At 40.8% G+C, this 19,394-nt stretch overlaps 1 protein-coding gene and 1 long non-coding RNA gene across 2 annotated transcripts; one reads left to right on the top strand and one right to left on the bottom strand.

Moving 5' to 3' along the window:
• Nucleotides 1–202: 202 nt before the first annotated feature.
• cmtr1 (cap methyltransferase 1) lies at nucleotides 203–11,493 on the bottom strand. The gene is made up of 24 exons (XM_033649069.2): nucleotides 11,356–11,493; nucleotides 9,652–9,756; nucleotides 8,599–8,750; nucleotides 8,242–8,400; nucleotides 7,989–8,081; nucleotides 7,801–7,872; nucleotides 7,507–7,601; nucleotides 7,182–7,254; nucleotides 6,893–7,091; nucleotides 5,924–6,042; nucleotides 5,673–5,769; nucleotides 5,229–5,361; nucleotides 4,891–5,070; nucleotides 4,759–4,815; nucleotides 4,598–4,655; nucleotides 4,418–4,486; nucleotides 4,202–4,333; nucleotides 3,666–3,791; nucleotides 3,349–3,440; nucleotides 3,115–3,183; nucleotides 1,709–1,756; nucleotides 1,483–1,595; nucleotides 1,227–1,335; nucleotides 203–1,065 (listed from the first exon to the last, which is right to left on the bottom strand). The coding sequence occupies exons 2-24, from the start codon at nucleotides 9,749–9,751 to the stop codon at nucleotides 930–932; spliced, it is 2,481 nt and encodes an 826-aa protein (XP_033504960.1). The 5' UTR covers nucleotides 9,752–9,756; nucleotides 11,356–11,493; the 3' UTR covers nucleotides 203–929.
• A 2,657-nt stretch (nucleotides 11,494–14,150) lies between these two features.
• LOC144466530 (uncharacterized) lies at nucleotides 14,151–18,353 on the top strand. The gene is made up of 2 exons (XR_013493135.1): nucleotides 14,151–14,417; nucleotides 15,724–18,353. It is a non-coding gene; the product is annotated as an uncharacterized LOC144466530 (long non-coding RNA).
• Nucleotides 18,354–19,394: the final 1,041 nt, after the last annotated feature.

Below are 19,394 nucleotides of genomic sequence, written 5' to 3' on the forward strand. Positions count from 1 at the left end.
AAACATTTAACACACACACACACGTGACAGATCGGTTATGAACGGGGAGAAAGCTGCTACATCTGAAACTGATTTGAACATCGATGTGATGGTCGGTATAACATGTCTGTCGTATTTAGACTTCAGCTACAGTTTTGCAGAAGTGGAGACACGGGGTCTCCGTGGAGATGAGCAGGTGTAGAGCAAGGCAAGCGAGACTGTGTTTACAGACATGGATGCATAGTTTAATATCTGTAACTCTATCTAGCATTATCCATATTGCAGTTGCATCTCTCTTGTCATTGCTCAGGTGATGTATGCACACACACGCACACACACAAGCATTGTATGGAACTGTAAAAACGTAATCTACAGGGTCATGCAATCCAATGAGGAGACGACGGCAGCAGCTTTCTGTCTCCATACCGTTGTATGAGGCGAGTCCAATTCATTACAATTCACAGAGCCAAGGGCAGTGGAAAAAAGGCAGAAAGACAGAGTGGTTTGTCAAATGTCTGTTGCTTACACAGAGTCCAAATGTCACCGCTGGAAATAGCAGCAAACAATTCATCACTTGAGCTCCAGAACTCCACTTACAACCTGGTAATAGTTTCTCTAAGCGGCATTGTATGGAGGATCAAGAGAGCCTTGATGATTATAAAACAGTGTGTTAATTAATATTTACACGAACATAACACGGGGGAGTATGTGATATACAAATGCGGCAAATTGCGGGTGAAGAATTCTTTTAACTTTAAGATAGTTTTAATCTATATATCGGTGGGTTAATCTATTTGGCAGTATGTTATGATTCCCTCTTTTACTGTCACAAATAAATATCAATTAAGGCATTGTATGATAACCTTCTCTAAGGCTCCATATCCTCCAGGAGTTAGTGCATTCTTTGTTTTAGGTTGTAGCTGCTGAAGCTCTGGCGCCCTGCGAGCGCTTCAGGGCTGGTGATTCTGGTGGACGAAGGACAAAACGTCATCTTTGGACAGTTTCTCAGGGTCCACGCGTGTCTGAGAATCATGGACTATCACCCCGTCCACCCACGCCCAGAAGAGACGCTCAGAGTGGCAGACACTGAGGACAAAGACAAAGAAAGCATAATGTTCATTCATGATATCATCACATTAACTTCCCCTATCATCCGCCACTACAGAACTGATGGTTCCTCTTTTACATTTTCTGGCACAACTGATTAAATCAGAAATTAATATGTGGATTGACAATATGTTAAGTACTGGAAGGGGGCAGCGGAGTTTTGAGGCATTTCATAGGTGGACTCCTTGGTGGTCTTGTTATAGAAGAACTTCATCTTTGAGTTTTTGCTGTATGCCATCGTCCATGGCTCTGAAGGACAGAGAGGGATTGTAATTAATCAAAGTATTTTAGTCACAGGATCATTGAGGCTTTGACATGCTTAAAACAAATTAAAGCTGCAAAAGAATTAAAGTATCACTTTTGACAAGGAGCTGCAGCAAAAACACAAACACGTACCATTGACAGTCTTAATGATGTAAAGGCCAGTGGGAAGGAAGTGTCGGTCATCTCTGCCGGTGTAGGACAGACGTGGGACTCCCCCTGAGCTCTTTGTCACCTTCATCTCTAGTCTGGATGAGGAAAAGAAGAAAAAAAAAAGATCCTCCACATTAAGTGAATGATTATTTAAACTTGGCCTGATATTTTGTTATCATGTTGTGCCCTGAATATCATCTGATCATACCTGACAAAGATTTTCTCCATTTCTTCCAGCCTGTAAACTTCCTTCACTCTGGTTGAGGTAAATGAGATGTTACATTTCAGGTCCATCCACATTTTAAGCTGTATACTTTGCTTTGAACATTAATTTGATATGATTTGATCAAATTGTTTTTCCTAAAGTGGACCATATCGCCCCATGATTTTGTGCGACTAATAGGAACAACAATTTTTGATATTGGTCCAGGATTAAGTGAGAGTGCTGTAGCCAGCAGCTCCAGAACAGCCTGCAACGTAACCGCTTGGGGCATGTTCCCACTGTCAGTTTACGTCCGCTAAAAGTGCTTGTTTTTGCCACTGACAGGCTCAGATTTATATCTTAAGTGTCTGATAGGACCCTGCAAAGAGACTTTTTTTGTTAAAGAGTAAGATCCTTTTTGTTTAACCGAAAACACCCTCAAAATCACCATCACCAAACACACCAGACTATTTAAATACGTAGTAATTTCAGCATGTATAGATCCAGCATATTTTCACATCGAACTGGGTGAATTAGGGGTTTATTTCAACCAAACCAGAGTTCTGTGTGACTGTCAGAACAGTGCACAGAAGAACCAAGACAGCTTTTGTTGGTTTTATTTTGTTCCTGTTGACTGTTGAAAATAACTCTTTATTTAATGGAGTCTGGTGGGCTTGGCGATAGCGATTTCAGGGCTGTTTCTGGTTAAATAAAAAGGATCTTACTCTTTAAGACAAAGGTCTGGCTCTGTAGGGATCCTTTCCATAAAGTTGTTAAGACACTTAAAATTACAATCTGAGTCAGTGGCAAAAACAAGCACCTTTAAATCTCAGCTGCTTGCTGCAGCGCTCGTGCTCAATGCTGGACAAATTTCAAATATTCTTGCTCCCATTCGTCACTCAGACACAAAAACATGGTAAAATAGTTGAAAAAGGTTGAAAAATACCAACTTCTCTATTCATCCTTCTTCCTTGTTGAAAAATATATAATCTACAAGTATGCAAACTTTTTAATTTAAAGTTTCACCACTGGCTGCAAGATGTCTCCTGCTTCACTGAAATGTCCTTCTTATTGTATGTGCACTGAAGCTTCAAGTTGTCCCAACACTCGTGTTTAAGCTGCATACTGTGCCATGCTTTGCTTCCAAACAAGTTGTGATATCACAAAATCATGCTTGTATGTACAAGTCTTTAACTCAGATGTACGTCATCGATGTTTGTCTGCATCCAGAGTAATGTCAAAAGTGTTTGATTTGTTTTTTTTTACGTGGTATACTATGTTTAGTATTATGAAAGTGTGAGTTTTCCTCAACTCATACTGCTCATCCTTTCAGTGCTTTCATTGAGGATAAGATCCCCGAGAATAAATTACAAATCAGCACTTGAAACAGTTAAATTCATATAAATCAATACCTGATAGGGTTCATGTCTGGCCTGCTGGGTTTGGCTACTGCCTTCACAAACTTCTCAGCCATCTGGATCCTGGACATACGATGGTCATTACTTAGTAAACTATAGAAAACTGGTATGAAAGTACACTGTATTGTGACAAAGGTCAATTTATTTGCAACAATGAATGCTGTACAAAAAGATGATTTTGAGAATAAATCAGTAAGAGCGTAAGAATCAATGCTAAAGCTCTCCTACCTTTGGTTGAAGTGCTGTTCTCTTACATCAGTGCCATTCAGTATTAGTGCATCCATTACATGAACTGCGTTGATCCTACGCTGAGCTTTGCCCTGAGGACCAAACACACTGTATTCATACATTTAAAACCATACACACAAGCAGCAGATAACTAGTTTGCTAACAAGAGAAAAATCATCAAGAAAGCACGACACAACAAAAGTACACATCATCTCATCAGAACTATTATTTCAGCGTTAACAGAAATGGAGCCAAGCTTCATGAGATTAGGATCCTGGCTCTCATCTGTTTTAAGTTTCCAGCCCCTCCTCTCTCACCTCGCCCTTCAGCTCTTGGACGATCTCCACGCTCAGAAGTGTATCTCTTGGCAGCTCCAGTTTGAAATTCTCAAGTTTCCTCCAGCGCACGGGCATCTTCCCCTCCCATGTGTATATCTGAGATTTCTGCAAAGGCCAAGGGGAAAAGGAAGGAAATGGAGAACAGATAAAAAAAAGCAGGTTCAATGACAGGCTACTGTGCTTTTAAATGAGCGGTAAAGCCTCTCTGGTCACCACTATCCATCTAAATAAAATATAAAAGCATTGGAGGTGAAAGGATTTGGCGTTTCAGCTCTGTATTCTAATCTTTTCCAGAAGAAAAGGAATCAATCTTACACAGAAAACAGCTGAATTTGATGACACCGCCCACGCTGTCCCACACATATATATAATGCATGTAGGACCATTTACTGGATATCAAATATTGAAAATCTTAAAATAGACACATTATAACTGCCAAGTTCAAAAAGAGGACAGTGCAGTGAGACAAAACACGAGCTGAAGACCTGAGTTTTGTTCCTCTTTTTAAGACTCACCCCCAGTGCTAGGAGGAAGATCTGCTCTCCACCTCCCACAATGCATCTGTGGTCCAGGATATGGCGTAACTTGTCAAGAGTAGTGGAGTTGAGGGGTGTGAGCTTACATTGGAAGGACTCCACATCTGAGGACTGAGGTGTGACAGAAGTAAAGAGTAAATACTGTTCAGGATTTACCAAAGTGTGCAAAGATGCTCAACTTATGTATTTACTGACCTTAATTAGTTCGTAGAATTTTGACTTTGGATCTGAGGAAGCAGGTGTGACTCTGGCCTTGTCTGGGACCTGAAAAGGGACATATCATGTATTTAGGAGTGGAGCAGTATTGAAATGTTTTCATTAGTTCTACATAGTCCAACTTCAATGTAGTGCATGTATCACATTTTCTCTACTCACCCCCCAAAGTTTCAAACACTCCTTCCTGATATCTGCTTGCCTCGGCTCTGAGAGGGTCCTAGAGAAACAAATGTCACACAATCAGCTGCATACATAAACACCATCACACATGGCTGTACTGCAAAAGGGTCACATAGACAAGAACAAGAGAGGGGACTCACGGGTCTACGACAAAGGCGTGGATCTTAGCCAAGGCCTTGATCTGGACTGCACAGAGGCTACAGTGAGAGTTCATTTGTCAGTCACTTGGTTTGAAAGAATGAAAGGCCTGTGTGAATACTGTGTGTCTCTACCTCTCGTTGGAGTTGACCATGAACTGGTAGAAGTCTGTGTCTTCCTTGATGATGCTCAGAGGGACCACATCTGTAACGTCCATGTCTGTGTTTTTCAGCTGGTTCAGCTTCAGGTTGACTCTGAACATGTATTCCCTGACGGCATCTGAACCGGGCTTGAGACCACGACACACGATGTACCTGCAGATAGCAGTGAGGGCAAAGAGTTTAACAGATACAAAAATTGTCTGAACACACTCTCCTCTTAGTCTAAATCAAAAATTGGATCAATAGCAGTGAGACTGTCCCATTTCCTCTAACACTGCTTTAGTAACCAACTCAATACAGCCCATACACACCTCTCAGAGTTGGCAGGCCTGCTGGTGACGGGTTTGAAGAGTGAGATCCTGTCGAAGCAGAGGTAGAGCAGGTAGACCAGACCCACACTGAAGGGCGTGAAGAGGTCAAATGTCTTGCAGACAAAGTTACCACCTGGAGAAGATAAAAAGTGCCACTATCATTTAATCTGAACCCATGGAAACAAACATACAGTACATGTGCTCACACAGACAAGTATAATAACATAAATATGAAGAAGGTATACAGACAGTGTTTCCCCGAGATACGGAGCGGCGTGCAGATGGAAAGATGTTTTCATCATTTTCACAGAATTCTTTATGAAAGTTAGAAACACTGGGAGCTTTCCACTTTGGCAGAGATTGAAACAGGAGCCACTGTTGGACATAACGCAGATGAACAAGGTGACTCTTTTGTCATTCATTCATGCACATGTATACACATACCTGTCCTGAGTGTAGAGAGGGCAGTGAGGAACTGACAGAGCAGCAGCTGTTTGCTCAGGATCTCCTGGATGTTTTCCTGGCCTTCCACAGAGAAACCCTACCAGGGACAATCATCAAACCAAAAGTGATGAAATCAGTAAACAAAAAGCTGAAAATCTTCAACCCACAGGGAGCAGAAATCTGTAACCTCCTCTTCTATTTGATATGTAAAGTGAAGATGCTGTAAGTAAGGATGTTTAAAAAAGTCTCACCCCATCTGCCATGAGGACGTGCAGCCCTCTTCTCTCTGTATTCTCCAGGACAAAGTTTCGGAAGGCAGTCATGTTTTCTGGCCGAGTGATGTCTCCGTCGCCGTCCACCCCTCCCTCACCTGGGACACACAGAGGTCAAGCTTTCACTGAATCATTCATCACCTGAGACGTGACCAGTTTCTGTTCTCCCCTGAACATGTCCACATATAAATCATGTCAAGACAAAAATGTTAAAGTCCAACAGAATGTTACACAAAACAAAGGGCATCCTATAATAAATCATCACATATATCGCACCATCTCTCATCAGTTTCCGTTCATCACCCACTGTGTGAAGGTTTGGGGAAAAAACATTGAGGAAGCAGACTGCGATGTAACCACTGACAGGCTCAGATTGTTATTCTAAGTGTCTGACAATTTATGGAAAGGATCGCTGCAGAGACAGACCTTTTTGTCATAGAGTGAGATCCTTTTTGTTTAAACAGAAACACTACTGGAATCGCCATCACCCACTCACCAGACTCCATTTAAATTTACAGTAATTTTAGCGTGTATGGAGCCAGCACATTTTCACATATAACTGGGTGAATTAAGGGTTTATTTCAACCAAACCAGAGTTTTGTGTGATTGTTGGAACAGTGGAAAGACAAACCAAGATAGCTTTTGGTATTAGTTTGTTTTTCTTGACTATGAATGAAGTGTGTTTTACGATAATAAAATTTCTGTTCATTTAAACGGAGTCTGGTGGTTTTGGCGATAGCAATTTCAGGGCTGTTACTAGTTAAAAAAAAAAACTCTTTAACTCCTTAACAAAAAGGTCAGTCTCTGTGGGGATCCTTTCCATAATGTTTTCAGACACTTAGAATAATAATCTGAGCCTGTTAGTGACACAAACAAGCACTTTTAGTGGATGTAAACTGAAAACGTAAAGTTAAAAATGACCAAAATAATTTAAAACAGTGTGCGTACCGTAGTAAGGCTCAAACAGCTCACTCGGCGCTGCAAAGAAATCCTCCAGTTTAAAGTCACAAGGTCCTTTTAGCGTCATGCCAAACCCCTTGGCGTGCCAACGCCTCCTCCAAAGTATGTACTCTGAAAAGCCTCCAGGCCCCGCACAGACGTCACCGAAGTATAGGAGCTCACCCTCGCGGTCCTTCGTCAGAGGTTTCTACACAACAAAAAAGGTTTGTCTCACCATCTGCTTATATGAACAAAGGTTCAGTGCAGCACATGTCAGCTGTTAGTGTGACCAGCTCACCCCTTGTGAATCCTTTGGGTTGGTGAACATGTGGTCGAGGCAGTGGTCCATGTTGGCCATTTTCATAGCTGCTCTAAACACAGAAAAAAACACAATACAACTTGTCACTGTCTTTAAACGTTTGGCACACTCCACTCTTTAATCAGAAAATCCTGCATTTGGTAAAAGGCTTACTTCAGAATATCCAAATGAAATACACTGTTTACATGACCCGTATCAAAGTCAGTATATTATAATATTCAGAATAATAGTTGAACTTAAGTGTGCACAAAAACACAGTCATTGATAATTCGCCAGCACTGTTGTTAACTGCTGAAAGACTGACCTGTTGAGGAAGATACCGCCTCTGATTGTCTCGTATGGGTTGGAGCGTGTCCGTGCTCTCCTCATCTCCTCGCCCTCCAGGTTATCAAACACTGTCTGAACATCAAACAGACCAAGTGGTTAAACTCAGGAACATAACAACATTATGATTTAGGTCTATTCAGTGTAGAGGGCAATGAACGGAGCTTTACACAAGGAAAAATGCATAAATATACGTATTATGCACAATACAGTGAAGAACAAGGGATGCCAAAAATAGTTTATAACAAGAACACACACACAAGTTATAACTCACCTTGCACCTTAGAAGAGTGTGCAGGAGGTCCTCAGTGCAAAACTCTGTCTCATCCTCAATCTTGAGTTTTCTCTATAAGCCGAAAAATATTACTTTAAAAATGAAATGTGGACACAGGAGGCGAAAGAGTGTACCTGAGTGAACACTATGGACGTTACAACAGTATATGTCTGAGTGTTTGTATTCACCTCTCCCAGTTTCATCCAGTCCCTCAACTCATCTGCATCTGGGTTCTCTGTGGTGCATTCTGGGAACCAGTCTACCTTCTCTATGGCACTGGGCTGGACAGACAGACAGAGACAGGGATGGAAACAGCTCATGTTGACAGGTCATTACGATGTTTACATATGAAAAACAGAAAACAGAGAGAACAGTTCAATAATAGACAATACACATTAATTTACAGAAAACATTACATGAATATTATTTACTTCTGTGTACCTCTGGTTCATCGCGCCAGTCCACATTTAGCTCCCCCTGAAAGCCCTGCAGTGTGAGGCCGAGACCTCTTCTCCCTCGCTGGGTGGAGGCCTCCACAATCTCTTTGCGTCCCTGTCCAAACTTTCCCAGACCTTCACCCTCACGGAAACCCATCTTGGCCTAAAGGTGTGAGACACAAGAGAGAATCAAGGAGTTTAGAAAAGATACTGGAAAACTCTGTTTCTTTTGAATATGTTGCAAAATAAACTAAAAATGTCGTTATCTATCTAAGCTTAAGAACAATCCAAAATTCTACAACAAAGACTCTGATACTGTCGTGTAAAATATCTTAAGTTAGTGCAGGTTTCAGAACATTACCATGAGTTTCTGTGACACGCTGTTGTACATGGAGAAGTTGGAGGAGGCCTGAGAGGGGTCATTGTCTTGGTCATCAAAGGACGATATGGAGGGCATGGAGAATCTCGGTCTGTGATCATCTTGGTCACTGAGGGAATCATTTTGGCTCGAGTCTAGACAGGACAAAATCACAGACAAATGTCACTAAACAAGAAGAGAACCACTGAAGTTATTTAACAACAACTTTAATGACGACGGCAGGCCATGTTCACAACACACTTGTAAACTTGGGAATGCACAATGATATTGGTACATCATTGGTATCGGCCGATATTGGCTTTAAAATTAAATATCAGAATCGGCCAACATGCTTTTTCTTATTTTGCACACTAAATGAATGTTAAATATATACAAAAGTATTGTATTTTGTGTCTCCATCTGCTGGTGGGCCGTCACGATAAGAGTATACATGCATAATATGATTTTAACTCTACTACAGAAGAGACTTAATGATTACTAAAATAGGTGGGGAAAAAGTGGATATATCTATTGGTATTGGTTATCGGCAAAAAATCCAATATCGTGCATCCCTTGGCAAATCAAAGCTCTACTCACTGACTTGAAAGATTTAACATGTACTTAAACTCAACTGACCCTTAATCCAGTGGTAGAATTTAACAAAGTCACATACAAAAGAACTGTACTTCAATACAATTTTGAGGTACTTTTACTTTACTTGAGTATTTCCATTTTATGCTACTATTTACTTCCACTCCACTACATTATTACATGATTTTTTTCTTCTCTCTTGGTGCTTTAACTATACTTGAAGCTAACACTTTGTACTTTTACTTGTGCAAGATTTTGATTTCAGCACTTATAACTGTTTTTTACACAGTAGTATACTGTTGCTAATTTTACTTGAGTAAAAGATCTGAGTACTTCTTCCACCACTGCCTAAATCACAGCTTGGAGAAGCACATCATTTATTTAAATGATTTATACTAAATAGCTTTTAATATTAACTAAAATAATGGCAGACCATGTCTGGAGGTGGAAAATAGATCTGTCTACCTTGTCTGGATAACTGCGACTCTTCATCTGAGCTGCTGTCATCTCGATGCCTCTTTGTCCCCTGCGGTGGTGCCGGCGCCGCTTCAGCTCGTCTCTTCATCCTGGCTGAAACAGAGCAGAGGGGACAAAAAGAATATCGTAATCTGTCTGATTGATGAGGTGCAGCAGCACACAGAGAGGATATAAAAGAAGACCAAGGACTGTGACAGGAATACCCAAACATGGAGGAGCAAAATAAATGAAACAGAGCAGCAGAATCTTACTTCATGTACATGTCAAGAAAACAACACAGGCAGACTAAACCAAAACAGAAAGTAAGGCAGTGATGCATTCATGAGAGGCGGCCAAAAGCTCTGTGGCAGACGGTGCTGAAGCTGGAATAATTAGTCAATATATTGATTGATGGATACCGCATGCATACAGAGCTGATTATTTAAGTAAAAAGTTTTCTTGAATTTATTATTGTATAATCAGTGTAACGGTATTCCTTCTAGATATTAAAATAACCCACTGATGAGCAGTAGGCACATTAACTTCAGTCTGATGTGAATGACAGGAGATTTAATCTAGTTTAAAACAATTACTAAAGAAGTTTTAATTACACAGTCACACGGTAGAAAAACTATGTGCACTTATCTCTAACACAGCTCTCTGTTCAACTAAACTGCAAAATGTCAAACACTCAAATAAAGAGAGCAGCATTATCAATTTTCAAGATGAATCTGTCCATTTATATGCAATACCTACACTTCATACAATATCTGCGAACAACTTTTGCATGACATTTAGATTAACATATTCACACATTGTGGCTCCTACAGTTAGCCTTAATTTTTTCAACCTAAGACATCACTTTACACTGCTACAATCGGCATTTAACATATCTGACCATTACAAAATAAAGAAATAAAATGAAAAACAACTGTTAGTTGCAGGTGTAACAGCTGCCCAGTGCATGGTTAGCAATGCATATGCACTGACTTGCATGTTTTCAAACAAATGCATGCTCAACACATATAAATATGCATGAAGACAATACAGGAAAAACTGGTAATCAGTGAACAATGAATCCTGCCACCAATGACTCTGAACTTGTACATGTTTGACCTATACAGAACAAGGTAAAAAGGGTGCAAACTTTAGTTCTCTGGGGCTGAAAAGGGTAACTGAAGAACATTTTGAAATTCCCATGCAAACACAATCCGAAGAATGTATGTTGAGGTGTTAGGTGACTGTATTTCTGTCGTGGTATCACGTGTAGGTTAAAAATGGATGCTACTACCAAGTGTACACACAAACGATCATATAAACAGCTCGCTTGTTGATCGTGGGACATCTACCCCCGGTTAACGTCCCTTGTGTATTAAAGTAACATAGCTAGTCGACATCACACACAACACAAGCGATGTCTTGAACCTCCACGTTGCAATAACTTGATAATTATAATGTTACAAACTGAAAATAAACGTCCTGCAAATACGAGTCGTTACGTCTGTGTGTGTGTTGCAGTTAGCAGCAGTCAGCTATCAAAGTTTGGTAAAGTCGGCCCATGCCACTCTCCAATATATATTACAGCAGGCAAACACAGCTAAAGTGGGCAGACTTGACTGGTGGGTGTTTTCGGTGTTTTCTGGGAAACTAAACTGCGCAGCTGTAGCAGCATTTAGCTTTTAGCTAGCTCAGTTAGCCAGCTAGTTTTTTTACCAGCTCAGGAGAAAAACTTCACTCTTCTGTGGCGACACAGCGGCGACAAAGCGTTATTTCCGCATATGTTTCGAGCTCTCCCACTCGGATATTTAATTGCGTGGAAACTTTTGTTGTAAATACACTTGTTTTTTGCAGTTTACATTAGCCCGCGCTATGTTTCCACAGACATCTGAGGTCCTTCGGCTTCTGACGACACGCAGTCATGATGCGCGTGACGTCATGGCTGTCTATGCAAGTGCCTGTTTGTTTTTGTTGATATTATTTTATTTTATTTTATTTTATTTGTTTTCATTCATTTCATTTTAAATCTTTTTATTGATATTTCAACAAATATGGAGCCATAAGGACACATAGAACAACATACAGTATACAAAACATCAAACAAATACATAAGTAACTAAACATTTATTTATTTATTTTTAATTTTCATTGATTGTATTCATTTTATTGGTGACAACCAGCTTTGATTACCTCTTGTTATCTTGGATAATGACTATGACATGCAAAGGTCTATTATAAACAAAGGTTATGCCTGTATGTTGTTGACAGAAATGTTTAAATAAAGAAGAATATGTGTATGACAGAGATATAACTTCATTTTTCATCTTGATGATATGACACAGTCACACACAGGCAACTTTGCATTGACTACAGAAATGATGTAATTACCTACTCAGTAGAAAAACAAGATCTCCACTGCAGCTACATTTTCACTGGTTGGCACCCCACATGCTTCTTTAGGTGAGCAGCCTAGTTTTGACTCTGCAGTACTGTACTCTGCACTCTCTCTACTCTGCAGTCCCCAGAAAGTTATGAAAATTAAAACAACCCCGCTGAAAACTAAGATTAAACCTGCCTGTCTTTACATTTGTATTGGCCTGGATAAATACCAGAAGTGCCAGGTGAAAAAGGCACCTTCACATTTTTATGGGTGCATACTGTTTTGAATTTCTTGTGCCTAAGAATATCACTAGTTGGGACTCATTTACATAAAACTTTAATTGCATCGTTTTTTGTGTGTGCGATTACGTGATTAGATTTTCCTTTAATCAGTCTTGCATGTCTGTTACATTAAGCTAAGCCATTCTTGGCAAGTGAGTTCAGGGATCCTGAGCTGTCCTTCAAAACAATGATTAGGCTATTTCCAGTGGTAGCTACTTTACAATGGGTTGTGAAAACAGGCATCTACGCTTTCCTGTAAGCAAAAAAAAGTCACACAGAAACATGTCAGTGTAACCTGTGTGGCTCCGGCCTGTCTGCACATTGAGTGAAAATAATTTTTCTCCCACAGGCTAAAGCAATCATCTTTTCAGCGTATTTTCAAAATGTGAGCGCTGAGCCAGGTACAGTAGATCCTATGGGGTTATTAAGTTTCGAGTAAACGCTCCTGCTTTCGTGATGCAGCTTGAAGCGAAGCTGTTAGTGCATCGCATGCCTTCATTGATGAGCCTGTCAAAGCCTTCTTAGGAGAAACAATGTCAATGGCCTGTTTTCGTGACACAAGGCAGATAACTAGAGGAGGCACTGAAGCTCTACTTCCTGACAGTAATTCTTCTATAGGACAAAAATAATGTTAGAAGGTGCAGATGACTATAACAGGATACTGTACTTCATTGACACATTTTTTTATGCCTTTTAAATTTTAACACACACACGCCTATTCATTCTGCTTCAACCCTTCAGATAGTAACTGTTAGTCACTTTGCTTTGTCTTTGAGGTCATCTAAGATTGTGCTAAATATACTTTTGTGTAAACTGTTTTTTAATTGAACTGCTTATGTTTCCGATGCATCTTTAAGATCAGTCTTTTATTAAAAAGAGATGACTATATAAAAGTCTATATATCGATAAATATTTATGAAAGTCGTCTGGCTATACAAAAGACAGATAAAATAGGGAATAATGAAAATAAAACAGCATGAAGCATGGAAAATGGCAACTGTAAAATGCCACATTGTTGATCTAAATTTGGTCCGTTACCTTTCTCCATAAAGGGCTGTCAACTCTGGAACAATTATCACCCGAAATCTAATTAATTCCAGAAATAAAATACTTTACAACAAAGGTTAAGTGCTGGCTTAAAGCATAGCTGTACAGTTCAGAGCTGTACCCATTTTAGCTCATTGTAATGTACATTTTGAAAGTGTATGTCTGTTGTGTATTGTATTTCCATAATTATAGATTATTGCTGTTTTCAAATTCAAAGTCAGGTTATTTAGAAACCCTAAATTATGTGAATGTGAGTGTAAATGCTCAGACAAAGTGATGGAGTAGTGGTCTGTATAGGATGTTTTGTTATCCAACGCATGCTAGGATAGGCTGCAGCCCCTCAGGAGAAATAATAAGGTGTATGGATTTTTTTGTGGCTGAGACACTGTAGAAGCCTGGTTCCTATATGTAGACAGAATATATGGTTTTGCTTTTGTTCTGCCTGGAGACATCATCCCAGCATCCACTGTTGCAATGCGATTTGCCTTTTAATTGTTCCTAATTGTTAAAACTGCCTCTCTGTGACCCCAGCAGACGTCATTACAGCGTTGCTTTGTCATCCGTTGATGAGGCTGTCACTGTGTGCTTCTCCCCCACATAATTGGTGTCCAATAGACTAAGAACATTTCTCACAGGTATATTAGTCCACCACATCTCCACTTGCTCTGCTAATCCTCCACTGACATAAATGCACTTACACACCAAGACAAACACAGTCCAACACCATGTGACCGGCTTACGCAACGAAGCCAAGGCTTTATATGCAACCTACAGGGACCGGTGTCCCTCAAGGGAGATCATCATAGTGCAGGTGCATATCTGAGCGAGGGAGTGGGGAGTGTGTCTTGGGACACGGGGGAGAGCTGCTGCTGCTGCTGACAGCTTAGTGGAGGAGACTGGGGCCAGAGAGACACTGAGGGCTTCACAGTGATAAAGTTGCCAAGCAGAGAGTCCTGAGGGCCGGTTGCAGAGGGGTTTCCTGTGGTCTCAGCTGTGCAGCGCTGGAGAGAACAACAACAATGTTTTTCCGCATCCCTCGACTGACCCCTGGATATATTAGATTCCTGCAGGTGCGTAAGATGCTTTGGGGCGATTTTCTTCTCTGCATAGATTAATGATTAGTCTTGGGCATCAAGGGGCATCTGCAGTGGCACAACAGTGGAGCAAATTCCATTAGAGCCTCTAATAACAAACAAGTGTTGGGATCTAGAGCCACGGCCCTGCACGTTTCCCTGCCTACACTTGGTGTTGCATTGTAGCAAACAGCAATTGTGTAGGTTTTGTTTCACCAGTTGGGGGGGGGGGGGGCACATATGAACCTGGAAGTTTGGGGTCCTCCACTGAGAAACTTTGAGCATCAAACACTTAATTTCCTGCATTCTGGTGGATTTTCTGTATCAAATTTTGCCTTTTTTGCCTCAGTTTATGGTGGAAATGTCTTTAATTTTGTCAAAATATTGCTACTTTCATGTTCACTGGAGTTAAACCATCTTATTCATATCTGAAGAAAAGGTCAATATAAAAAGACATGAGACTGTCGCTTCAGTGCTCTGCTGAAAACTCATTTTAAACCGATGCCACTGACTCATCACTGTACCCAAAGTGTCCATTTGTGTGTGTTTGTCATGGCAGGATTTAGAATAGAGGATTACAGCAGCCTGTTTTTAAATGGATTTGAATCAGAGATGCCTTAGCTCCCTGGGGGCAGGTAAATGCCCTCCCTCCTAATTGGATCTCCAGAGGAATAGCATAAGACCCATGTTCCCAATCATCCCAGTGGGTGGTCCAGAGACCTGCAACTAGTTTTAGGAAGCAACAGTGTGGTTCATGTTTGTTTTTAAAAATGACAGTGTCGAACCTCATTATCTGTGTCTAGCTCATCAGAGTTTGTGTTAGGTTGTTCTTACTCGGTGATGAAATAGGTCAGAATTACATAAATGACGATTATGTGATCAGTACCTGCTGTGCACTTTCATAACTGAGAAGACGCCACTCTGTCGCTGTGACAAACATAATAGTGACGAGCTTAGAAAATAACTGAATGTATATCTGACTTTAGGACATGTCTTGGATTGGCTCAAATTTCGGAGATGTCTCCAAACCTGCACAGGACTGACACAATGACTGTATGAGGTTGAATATGTATTGAAACGTGACAAAATGGAGACCCTAGTGCGGCTCTTCCCTTATGGTAAGACCATCGCCGGGATGAGGCAGGTGTGCGACCAGGGTCACCTCTTTAAGGACTCTACTGCGGCCAGAGCAAGGAGGAACGTTGCTGACACACTGCCTTGGTCGCCATCGTCCCTGGCGATGATCGTGCCCGGTGGTGGTAGTCGTGGCTACGTGGGTGGTGACCCCTGCTCTCTCTTTCAGACTCAGGCAACCCAGACTGTGCTGCAGAGCCGAGAGGGCCCTGCGATGCCCCGCATGGCCGTCCTGCTGGGACTCATGGGGATCGGCATGTCCGGCTACAGCTCCCGCCAACTGACACTGAACTACAAGCCGGCGAGTCACCTGTTTAGATGAGCCGGATGGAGGACGGGAGCATAATTACCCACACATACACACATAATCTTGTACTTCTGTCTTTGTGAGGACTCTAATTAACATAATACATTCCCAAGCCCCCAACCCCACCCTAACCTTGACCGTCACAACTCAATGCCTAATCCCAACCCTGACCTGAACCTAATTGTAACCTGAAACTTTAAGATAAAGTCTTAACCCTCAAACAGGCCTTTGAAGAAGTCAGGATCGGCAAAAATGTCCTCACTTTGTTAAAAACATGTTTTGGTTCTCACTATGTACGAGTACAAGACACACACACACACACACACACACACACACACGCACTTATACTCAAAGTTAAAGTTTGACATCTTGGAAAACGTGCCTATTTAGACTGTTTCTTGGCTCCAAGCAGTTGCCAGGCAACCAGTGGAGATTTCAGTAAGCTAGCCACCTAAATCCCCAATTGCTGTTTTTCAATTTGGTTTTTAAGATATAACGGGTTAATTATTTAACTTCAAAGTGCTTGCAGGTGGATTTTATCACCATTTGACAGAGCCGAGCTAGCCACTTCCATGTTGTTCCAGTCTTTATGCTAAGCTAAGTTAAGCTAATCAGCTGCTGCCTGGAACTTTATTTATTCATCTAACCAAGAAACAAAACAAGCGTATTTCCTAAAATGTCAAACTATTTCTTTGAAAACAACATGGAAAGAATACTGAGACTAAGCGACGCGATGCTACCAGGTTCTATGTTTCTGTTTTTGTGTTTTTCTGTGCATCGTTATTAATAATCCCCCCTGTGTGGTTCATGTTCAGTGTCGTTCTTGTTCTGAGGTGAAAAGATTGTTGCCTTAAGGCTCCGTTTGTGCAGTAGTTTGTGACTAATATGCACTGGAACAGAAAGGCAGCTTTAGATGTGTCTGATGAGCATGGCTGACTTTATATTTGAACCACAGTCCCTCCCCATGTCCCGTGCCTTATCATGGGAGTATTCGGTCAGAATTGACCATTTAAAAAATATTTTTGATACCAAAGATCCCAAAGAAATAGCGTCTTTTAATACTTTTCCTTTGGCATTTTGTCAATTTCTATAATGTAACACAGAGCTCCCTCCTGTTTCAGAGGATAGCCGGTTTTGTGACGTCATGACATATTTGCTCTGTTTGGATTTCTTGAGAGATATCGCATCAGAAGCAGCTTCAACTCAGAGAATCAAGGCACCTATATTTCACTCTGCGTTCACTCTTTATTCTGGAGTTGACAGTATGAGTTCTGGTCTTTTTTGACAAAATACCAGAGGAATATATAAAAAATTGCTGTCAATTTGTTTGGCTGCGCTCAGCTCCTGAAAATGCACAGAGAAAATAAACAGAAATGTGTGACCCTTTGATGTATAACAATGCTACTTTGCACTTTTTGTGTACATATCCTGTACATAATCATGTATGTATGGCTCGGGTGCTGAATGAGATTAATAGAACGTGACACTGGGTGCTACCAGCCTCTGTTGTGAGCTGGACTGGGCGAAATCTAGCTGGACTGACACACTGCTGTGTTGTTGTCAGGCCGAGGAACCAGGACAGCCACCCTGTGTACCACCTGAGCCAACATGTGAATCCACCTGGATCTCTCCCAGTTGCACACCACTGTCTGACAAGATGTAGATGAATGACCGCAATGGTCTCTTAACATAGCTAGACTTTTTTTTGCTGTATATCTGCTGTGTGTAATGCTTTGTAATGGAAAATACATGACCTCGACAGCATATGAATGTATCACCGACGTTATGATGTGATTGTAAAGATGACTGTGTGTCCTGCACTGGTTTAACAGAAAAGAGGTTATGTTAATAGTTTGAGTATATGAGGAAAGATTAGCATGTTAACAGGTCACAAGGTGTGTGCAGTGATACAATGATCCCTCGCAGATCCTCTTACGATACATGTCTTTTTTAGACCAGCTTATTCTTACATATGAGAGGGGTCAGTAACCCTGAAATGGAGACACGTAAGAGTGTGAGAATAGGAGGATATGTGTGTTATTTATGTCATTTAGGCTTCTAATTTAACACGGGGTTTCAAATAGATTATGTGTTGGTGTTGTTTATCATTTAATGTTGCTGCATAGCCAGTTTTGCTTGTTTTATTTGTGTGTTTTCTTGTCATTTTTTTGTTGACAGTTAGTCCTCACTGTGGCACAAAGGCATAAGATGTCTCAAATATCACTCAAAAGTGTGATCTTATCTGAGTTTGTATTACAATTTGATGAGGATTTGCATTGGTGTATATATACAGTATATACAGTGTTGTATATTTTGTAATAAATCAGGTTAAATCATTTGTGGTGGCATTTGGCTAGTTGTTTGTGTTTATTCTCTAGATTTGCCACAGTGATGTGAAGCATTACAAATGCGTAACAGAGCACCTTTAAAATTGCATTGTTTTTTATTATCTAACCACTCTGTATGCAACAATAAATTACAAAGAGTGTAAAGATGTGGTCAGATTTTGTGTGTGTCTCCTGTGACTGTCTAAAAAGAAAACGAAGAAGTACTAACTTCATGCTCTAGATGTCAGCATAGATTATTTTTAGCCATTTTCAACCTGTGTGTGAGCTTCACTTCTTCATTCATGGGGGCAACTGATTTCGCCCTGGAGCCACTTTTGCAAAATGACAGGAGGGCCAGTTAATAAACAAACATATATACTATTTATCAGTCAATGCATTGCCTGTTCTCAACCTTTTGACATGAGCTGTCCTCACGTGTATGTGGAGGCATCTCTAGGATATGAAGATATTGGTGGCTTCTTGGACCTCTGAGGATCTGGGGGAATCTCCCCTGGCACTTTTTTGATAAAAAAAAAGCTATTTAATGTTCTCTGGCACCTTATTTACATTCAAAATACAACATTCCCAGTGTGAATCACTTTGTTTCGTAATTAGAAAATGGTCTGTGGGCGACCCAGTACTCTATCGCGAGCCAGATTTGGCCTAAGACCGTGAGTTGAGAATCTCTGCATTAGGGTGTGCAAATGGGCATCATTTTATTTTTCTAATCCATTATTTAAACCTGTAAATGGACCTGCATTTGAGTAGTGCCTTTCTAGCCATCTGACCAACCAAAGCTCTTTTTACACCACGAGTCACATTCACCCATCCACACACACATTCACACACTGGTTGCCGAGGCTACCATACAAGGTGCCACCTGCTACTCAGTTTTTGACACACTCACACACCAATGGAAGCATCATCAGGGGCAATTTGGGGTTCAATATCTTGCTCAAGGATACTTCGACATGCAGACTGGAGGAGCCAGGGATCGAACCACTGACCTTCCGATTGGTGGATGACCCACAGCCGCCCATGTAGTCATGTTGAGATCGGAATCTGTTTTTCAAGAGAGACCTGTATACAAAAATAACATATACAGGTCAAAGACAGACACACAATCATTCTACATATTTACCCTTAAGAAAAGCGACTTCAAGTGTGATTGCAGGTAGATAAGTAAGTACTTTTAAAATATTCACA

Source organism: Epinephelus lanceolatus, chromosome 13, assembly GCF_041903045.1.
Source record: "Epinephelus lanceolatus isolate andai-2023 chromosome 13, ASM4190304v1, whole genome shotgun sequence".
In the NCBI taxonomy this organism is placed as follows: domain Eukaryota; kingdom Metazoa; phylum Chordata; class Actinopteri; order Perciformes; family Serranidae; genus Epinephelus; species Epinephelus lanceolatus.

Bases quoted from the DNA above. Each gene is read 5' to 3' on its own strand.
- cmtr1 (XM_033649069.2), bottom strand. From the start codon at position 9,751: ATGAAGAGACGAGCTGAAGCGGCGCCGGCACCACCGCAGGGGACAAAG. The intron at 8,082-8,241 runs GTACACAGAAGT...CTGTCTGTCCAG, and splicing joins ACTGGCGCGATGAACCAGAG to CCCAGTGCCATAGAGAAGGT. The intron at 5,071-5,228 runs GTGTGTATGGGC...TGCTATCTGCAG, and splicing joins AGGCCTGCCAACTCTGAGAG to GTACATCGTGTGTCGTGGTC.